Below are 8,609 nucleotides of genomic sequence, written 5' to 3'. Positions count from 1 at the left end.
GCCATCTAACATTTGCGGGCGGAAACTAAGTTAAGGTCCTAATATATATTTTATACATATATATTATATTATATATTTTATACATATATATTATACATATATATATATATATATATATATATATATATATATATATATATATATATTATATTTTATACATATATATACGTTTTTTACATATTTTACGTAATATACATGTATATTACATATAATGTAAAAAACCCTAGAATTTGTCAAATGTCCCAACCCTGAACTCTACTATTGGAGCTGCGTTCCGAAATTCACTGCCAGTGCTGAAATTTTATAAAACCCGTTTTTTGTACTGGTAGACTGTGCAATATAAAGCGCGTTCCGTTACACGTTCGCAACGCTCGCAAACGTTATTTTATTAGCATTCGACTGGCTCTGAGTTAACCCACTTTGAGTTATTCAACCTACGTTTATTGGTCGAACAAAGTACTTATAAGTTTTATGATTGGCTAGTAGAGACTTATGACGTCATTAATCGCTCTCGGAGCAATTAACCCAGGACCAGTCGAACACGCTAAAATATGTTTTCTTATGGCTCCTGCACACAGGACGCGGTAATGTTTGCCGCGCGGCGAAAGTCCGCGCGACAGCCAATCAATATGTTGTTTTTCCGTAAGAGCTAGAAAGTTATTACAGAAAGCAGCATATTGATTGGCTGTCGCACGAACTTCCGCCGCGCGGCAAGTGTTGCCGTGTCCTGTGGGCAGAAGCCATTACTCTAAAGCCAGTGGCACACGATGCTTGTTTTTGTGCTGGATTGCTTACTGGATGTAAATACTCTATTCTGATTGGTCCGTCTTCAGAAATGCACCAATCAGAACAGGTATTTCCATCCAGCAAGCAATCCAGCATGAAAACAAGCATCGTGTGCCGCTGGCTTTATTGCATTAGTTCAGCAGTGCAACTACAAAGGACAGGACTATAGTATACGTAACATGAACTATAGATTTTTAGTTCTCATATTGCCCACACAGCTACATTAATTGGCCAACACTAGAAAATCACATACGGTTGTGATTGGTGATGGGCAAATGAACCTTGGGCAATTGAACCATTCCCGTCGGGTATAATGTGAATCCTCTAACAGTTTCCAAAATCGATTTCGGAACGTACCCATACATTCGATGTTAGTGGAAAAGAGAGAAGAAAATAAGAAGATTGCAAGATAGTTCAGAAAGTGCAGTTGTAAAGTAGATTTGTTACATCTTTGCTACCGGCTAATATCGAAGTAGCAGAATGAATTAATGGATTTCCTTGGTTATCCAATATTAACATTCTTGTTCTAATTGATAACATATTTTCCGTTTATATATACATACATATATATATATATATATATATTCTTTTTTCGTTCAAAAATTACGTGTATTTTATACTAAATATTTATAGACACGTACTTTTAGTACATGTTGAACCTGATATAACCTAATTTTTTCTATAAACATCCACAGCAGATTGTAAGTGATTACCGTACTTTTCACTATGTATTCTATATGTAAAAGTACTCATCCTGCAACCGGAGTTGAACACGCAATCACTTGCCATTTTTTCAATCGTACTGAAAAATGTCTTGTTGTTGCCGGTGCAAATGTTATACGTGTTTTTCGCTTAATTCCGGATATCGATGTGACAAAGAAAGAGAAATATATAGGTGAGTTTCTCTATTTTCAATTTTCAGTAGATTCTACATCTTCAAAAGATTGTATTAAAATCAAAAGCAATTGTATATGCCATTTTGTCGTAATTTGATTTATTTAAACACATAAATAAATGTGTCACTTGGTCACATGTATTTTTATAATTTTTCAATAAAAAAGAAAACTTGACAGAGTATGTTTAATTGAATTTTTTAAATATTTGAAACAATAATAAATACATGAAAAAAGTTCATATTTCTCATAAGTTCATATATCTCAGTTCTTATATATTTTTTATTGATTTAAATATAAATATAAAAATAAATTTAATTACAGAATCACGTCCTCCTAAAATGAAACTAGAATGTTTGGCACAATATACTTTGCATGGAAACATCATGTCTATGCAGGCTGTTCATCTTATTGGATCACAGAGGGATTCTTTATTACTGAGTTTCCGTGATGCAAAATTGTCTGTTGTGGAATATGATCAAGACATTCATGATTTAAGGACTGTATCTTTACATTATTTTGAAGAAGAAGAAATAAGGGTAAAAGTTTAATTTGAGTTTTATAATTACTATATGTTTTCTATATGTAGATATTGTAGTTTAAATTATAAATAACTCATTATAAACCCAATTATTTCTTCAACAATTTATATATTTTGTTTTTGGACATTTATGTAAAATTAACCCTGAAAGTTGAAGATTTAATATCTTTATACTTCTCAAAGTTTGTATATTTTTTGCAATTTTGTATCTTAATATATACATTTTAAAGATATTTTGAAATTTAAATTGCATGAATCTTTTATTTGTATATGGCTAGGATGGGTGGACAAATCATCATCATATACCTATCGTAAGAGTAGATCCTGAAGGAAGATGTGCTGTAATGTTAATATATGGTAGAAAATTGGTAGTATTACCATTTCGTAAAGATCCTAGTTTGGATGATGGTGATCTGCTTGATACTGCAAAGTTTGCATCATCCAATAAAACTCCCATCTTATCTTCATATATGATAGTGTTAAAAACACTAGAAGAAAAGATGGATAATGTGATAGATTTACAGTTTCTGCATGGATATTATGAGCCTACATTATTAATTTTGTATGAACCAGTAAGAACATTTTCAGGGTAAGAATTAATCTCTCATAAAAACCCAAATATATGTATAATGATATAATGTTGATAAATAAAATTTTAATTCTTATACACAGGCGTATTGCAGTAAGACAGGATACTTGCGCAATGGTTGCTATATCCTTGAACATTCAGCAAAGAGTCCATCCTATTATTTGGTCTGTTTCTAATTTACCATTTGATTGTTATCAAGCTGTCCCTGTGAAAAAACCACTAGGTGGTACATTGATAATGGCTGTTAATTCACTTGTTTATCTGAACCAGAGCATACCACCTTATGGAGTATCACTTAACAGTTTGGCAGATACGAGTACAAATTTCCCATTAAGTAAGATATATTTCTAATAATGCTGACATATAAAGTATCTTAATTGCTAAGTATATCATTACTTATTTCTATTTTTATAGAACCACAAGATGGAGTGAAGATAAGTTTAGAAGGAGCTCAGGTTGCATTTTTGTCTACAGATCGTTTAGTCATTTCCCTGAAAAGCGGAGAATTGTATGTTTTATCCCTGTTTGCTGACAGTATGCGATCTGTACGTGGATTCCATTTTGACAAGGCTGCCGCTAGTGTATTAACATCATGTGTAAGTATTCATACTTACCATTTTACTTTAATTCAACATGAATCAGAATAAATTTAAATTTTCCCCATAATTTGTATTTACTTTTGTTATAAAGGTGTGTATGTGCGAGGATAATTATCTTTTTCTCGGATCTCGACTCGGTAATTCGTTATTATTACGATTCACGGAGAAAGAACCTGAAACTATAAGAAGTCTGAATGACGGCGAGATCAGCATCGAGGATAACGAAAACGAGGAAACCCCAGCTAAAAAGGCAAAACAAGACTTCCTCGGTGACTGGATGGCATCTGATGTGTTAGACATTAAAGATCCAGAAGAATTGGAAGTGTATGGCAGTGAAACGCATACATCTATTCAAATCACATCATATATTTTTGAGGTATTGGAATCTTCTCTTATGTAATATATCTTGGTTTAACTTTTAAAATTTCTAGAACTTTATTCTCTCTCTAGCCATATCACAATATATTGTATTTAAAAAAAATTATATAATTTTTCTTTCTAATTAAAAGTTAAGCCTGTATTTTAATTGTTAATTCTGTTTATTTTTATCAGTAGTAGTACTTATTTTTTATTTGTAGGTGTGCGACAGTTTATTAAATATTGGACCTTGTGGAAATATCTCCATGGGAGAACCAGCTTTTTTGTCAGAAGAATTTGCACACAATCAAAATCCCGATGTAGAGCTCGTGACGACGTCTGGATACGGTAAAAACGGTGCGCTATGTGTACTCCAAAGTTCTATACGTCCTCAGGTATATAATTGATAACTAATTTAACTCTGTTTTCATTTAAATATTTTTATTCAATAATTCACAATTCTAATTTAGCCTTTGATACTGTACATGGAAATGTTAAAAATAATTTTCTTTTTTTTTTATTGAAAATAGGTTGTGACAACGTTTGAATTGCCAGGCTGTGAGGATATGTGGACTGTTATTGGTTCATTAAATAATGACGAGCAAATCAAATCAGAAACAGAAGGATCCCATGCTTTCTTAATATTGAGTCAAGACGATTCGACTATGGTATTATAATGTATATTTTCATTTATATGATAGTTAAAAGAGAATTATATTGTAAATTTTTTTAGACTAACATATATGTTCAAAAGTTCTGTATGCAAATATTTTTATATGATATAAATTGCAGTACAAATTTTACTATGATAAAGCTTTAATGAAGTATTTACCATATACCAAAATTTGCAAGACTTGCACCAAACTTATAAATGTTATATAATAATTAATACTTGAAAATATCTATTTGTTATTTTATTTAAAGATACTGCAAACCGGTCAAGAAATCAATGAAGTAGATCAAAGCGGATTTAGCACACAAGGGAGTACAGTATTTGCTGGAAATCTTGGTGCCAATAGATATATAGTACAAGTCACTCAAATGGGAGTACGTCTTTTGCAAGGCATTGAACAAGTATGTACATTAACTTCTAAGTAAAATCGTATTTTGTGAATTTTGTTGGAATGTATATATATATATATATATATATATATATATATATTAATATACACATGTGAATATATCATTTTTTAATTCTTCATTACAGATTCAACATATGCCCATAGATCTTGGCTGCCCAATTGTACATGCAAGTTGTGCCGACCCATATGTAACATTGCTTTCGGAAGATGGACAAGTGATGCTGCTGACGCTCAGAGAAGTTAGAGGCACAGCAAAATTGCACGCTCAGGCTGCAAATTTATTGTTTGTGAGTTGTTTTATTCATATTGGAATTAATCTTTAGATCATACATTCGAATCACTCATGTCTAAAAAAAAATCGCTTTTAAGTCTTGATAATCTATAATTATTAAAATAAGGTATTTTTAATAAGGTAAAATTTACTTTAAAACTCCAGTTATATTTTTTAATTATATCAAATTATGTAAAAAATTACAAATTTCATAGTTAATTTTTTCATGTATACATGTCTGAATATAAAAGAAAATTAAGTAGATATACGTGAATCTAATATATCAGATTGGAATATCGCAAAAAAATGCAACATTCAAGAACTAATACATAAATGTTATGTAAAATATGTTTCTTAATCTAAAATGTTCTGTATCCATATAACAGCGTCCCCAAATAGAGGCGTTATGCGCTTACAGAGATGTAAGCGGGATTTTTACGACACAGTTGTCCGAGAATGCGGAGGACGAACAAACTGAAGAAGAGCACAATGTAGAAGAACCATCAATAATTGGCAATATCGACAATGAGGATGATCTATTGTACGGTGACGTACCAGCATTTCAAATGCCCACACCGTCGTATCCAAAAACGGATGGAACCACAAAAAAAATACCTTGGTAAATTTTCTTTAGTTTTAAGTGTGTATATAATATTAAACACAAATTCCGTTTTAATATGAATCCATGGCAACAGGTGGCAAAAACACTTGCAAGAAATTAAGCCTACTTACTGGTTACTCGTCTATAGAGACAGCGGAACTCTAGAGATTTATTCGTTACCCGACTTACGTTTGTCTTATCTCATTCGCAATTTCGGCTACGGTCAATACGTGCTACACGACAGCATGGAATCCACGACTCTGCAATCGGCACCAATCAATGAAACCATTAACCCCGAAATGCAGGTATTATCTGTATTCTTTGATACAATTGTTGAGCGTTATATAAAGTGTTATATATATTAAATTTAGCGTCATTTGAAATTAATAAATATATGTATTTCTGTAGGTACGTGAAGTTCTGATGGTCGCTCTGGGACATCATGGAAACCGACCTATGCTTTTGGTACGTCTCGACTCGGAATTGCAAATTTATCAAGCTTACAAGTATCCAAAAGGGCATCTAAAACTGAGGTTTAAGAAATTGGATCATGGGATTATCCCAGGACATTTAAGGTTTGCATGATTATGATCTGATCAAATTTTTAATACAATAATTTCGATCTCTTATATAGATGATATTTCAAAAAATGAATTTTATATTTAATATTTATTTTTGTCGAAATTCTGCTGTTTTCCACTATAATATTTTTCTTCCTTTTGTTGTATGATATTTAGCTCAAAATATTTTTACACAATATTTAACTGAATTTTGTTTTCACAGTCGGAAACCAAAAGAAGAAGATATGTCAATAAATACGAGTGAAACTCGCATCTGTATGATGCGTTATTTCAGCAATATCGCTGGGTACAATGGAGTGTTCATATGCAGCGATTATCCACATTGGATATTTTTAACAGGGCGCGGTGAACTTCGAACGCATCCAATGGGTATTGACGGCTCTGTTACGTCTTTTGCTGCTTTTAATAACATTAATTGTCCGCAAGGCTTTCTATACTTTAATAGAAAGGTATTGTATTGTTTTTTGAGCTATATATATACAAGGTGTTATATCAATTTTTCTTAAACTATTAGCGATAAAAGTTGATCATAAGAAGCTTTGAATAACTCATTCTCTATTATTTTCTCTGCGACTAAATTTTATTTTATTCAAATACTAGGAAGAATTAAGAATATGCGTTCTACCGACTCATTTGTCTTACGATGCACCTTGGCCAGTTAGAAAAGTACCTTTGCGATGTACACCGCATTTCGTTACGTATCATCTCGAGAGCAAAACTTATTGTGTCATAACAAGTACAGCGGAACCTTTGAAAAGCTATTACAGATTCAATGGTGAAGACAAGGTATGAATAAAAATATTATATATATATCTGCAGCATATACATCATTTTATTGTCGCAAAATTAATATTTTATTAATTTTTTATAATTTTTATCAGTACTTGTCTATTGAATTATTTTGATATAGATTTTAAAATATATTTTTACAAACGCATCTTAAGAAATGCGTCATTATTAAACAGGAATTCACAGAAGAGGAGCGTCCGGAAAGATTTCTTTATCCATTTCAAGAACAATTTTGCATCGTGTTATTCTCTCCAGTTTCGTGGGAAACTATTCCCAATACAAAAATTGAATTAGATCAATGGGAACATGTCACTTGTCTGAAAAATGTTTCACTAGCATATGAAGGAACAAGATCTGGTTTGAAGGGTTATATAGTATTGGGGACGAATTACAATTACGGCGAAGATATCACTAGTAGAGGACGAGTAAGTTTTACTTTTCGGTTGAAAATTTTACGGATTTTTCTTACTGATAATTATTTTATATTATTTTCCAATTCGCAGATACTTATATTCGATATCATCGAAGTAGTACCTGAACCAGGCCAACCATTAACAAAAAATAGATTTAAGCAGATTTATGCAAAAGAACAAAAAGGCCCAATAACTGCTATAACGCAAGTATCCGGATTTTTAGTCTCAGCTGTAGGTCAGAAGGTATATTTCTTTTAATTCATAAAAATGTTTAAAAATTACATATCTATAATAAACAGTTTAAATATTATATTGTTTTATTGCAGATTTATATTTGGCAATTAAAAGATAATGATCTTGTTGGAGTTGCATTTATTGATACCCAGATCTATATTCATCAAATGCTAAGTATTAAAAGCCTAATTCTGATAGCTGATGTATATAAATCAATTAGTTTGTTAAGATTTCAGGAAGAGTACAGGACACTCTCTCTTGTTAGTAGAGTGAGTATTATTTAAATTGGTTTAAATATCGATATTATGTATATGTGTGTGTGTATGTGTATATATACAGGTTGTGTGTGTGTATATATTTAAACAAACACATATAAAATGTATGTATCTATATAAAATGTATGTATCTATATTGTTACAGGACTTCAGACCCGCAGAAGTGTACACGATAGAATATTTAATTGATAATACAAATCTAGGTTTTCTCGTCGCTGACGGAGAAAGTAATTTAGCTTTATTTATGTATCAACCGGAGTCCAGAGAGAGCCTTGGAGGTCAAAAGCTAATTAGGAAGGCAGATTTTCATTTAGGACAAAAAATAAATACTTTCTTCCGCATCAGGTGCAGAGTCACTGATCTTGCGAATGATAAGAAGCATTTTTCTGACGCCGACAAGAGGCATGTTACAATGTATGGTAAGTCGAGATAGATATTTATATCTCATAATATTTATGTGAATTGTAACAACGAACATGCTTTAAATAACTTCTTAATGAAATATACTTCAATATATATATATATATATATATATATATATATATATATATATATATATATATATATATATATATATATATATATATATATATATATA

The 8,609-nt window shown here is 31.2% G+C and overlaps 1 protein-coding gene across 4 annotated transcripts in view; it reads left to right on the top strand.

Annotated features, from left to right (window-relative positions):
- The first annotated feature begins 1,179 nt into the window (after window positions 1-1,179).
- Window positions 1,180-8,609, top strand: part of LOC116849922 (cleavage and polyadenylation specificity factor subunit 1) — an 8,890-nt gene continuing 1,460 nt past the window's right edge. Inside the window, exons 1-20 of one of the 4 annotated variants that reach the window (XM_032827581.1) lie at window positions 1,181-1,287; window positions 1,482-1,681; window positions 2,004-2,218; window positions 2,499-2,809; window positions 2,893-3,143; window positions 3,224-3,405; window positions 3,500-3,784; window positions 3,987-4,160; window positions 4,296-4,433; window positions 4,690-4,839; window positions 4,973-5,134; window positions 5,505-5,737; window positions 5,814-6,024; window positions 6,128-6,294; window positions 6,503-6,749; window positions 6,901-7,086; window positions 7,245-7,514; window positions 7,593-7,745; window positions 7,829-8,005; window positions 8,157-8,430. In XM_032827581.1, coding sequence (XP_032683472.1) covers window positions 1,513-1,681; window positions 2,004-2,218; window positions 2,499-2,809; window positions 2,893-3,143; window positions 3,224-3,405; window positions 3,500-3,784; window positions 3,987-4,160; window positions 4,296-4,433; window positions 4,690-4,839; window positions 4,973-5,134; window positions 5,505-5,737; window positions 5,814-6,024; window positions 6,128-6,294; window positions 6,503-6,749; window positions 6,901-7,086; window positions 7,245-7,514; window positions 7,593-7,745; window positions 7,829-8,005; window positions 8,157-8,430 — 3,955 coding nt within the window. In that variant the 5' untranslated portion in view covers window positions 1,181-1,287; window positions 1,482-1,512. Of the gene's footprint in view, window positions 1,682-2,003; window positions 2,219-2,498; window positions 2,810-2,892; window positions 3,144-3,223; window positions 3,406-3,499; window positions 3,785-3,986; window positions 4,161-4,295; window positions 4,434-4,689; window positions 4,840-4,972; window positions 5,135-5,504; window positions 5,738-5,813; window positions 6,025-6,127; window positions 6,295-6,502; window positions 6,750-6,900; window positions 7,087-7,244; window positions 7,515-7,592; window positions 7,746-7,828; window positions 8,006-8,156; window positions 8,431-8,609 lie in introns of all 4 variants that reach the window. The other 3 variants (XM_032827584.1, XM_032827582.1, XM_032827585.1) reach the window with 3 other exon arrangements.

The sequence above is a fragment of the Odontomachus brunneus genome, unplaced genomic scaffold, assembly GCF_010583005.1.
Source record: "Odontomachus brunneus isolate Ranch 3 - 2012 unplaced genomic scaffold, Obru_v1 Obru_scaffold_128, whole genome shotgun sequence".
Taxonomy (NCBI): Eukaryota; Metazoa; Arthropoda; class Insecta; order Hymenoptera; family Formicidae; genus Odontomachus; species Odontomachus brunneus.
Note: the sequence above shows the minus strand (reverse complement) of the source record. Positions and strands in the feature narration are given on the sequence as shown.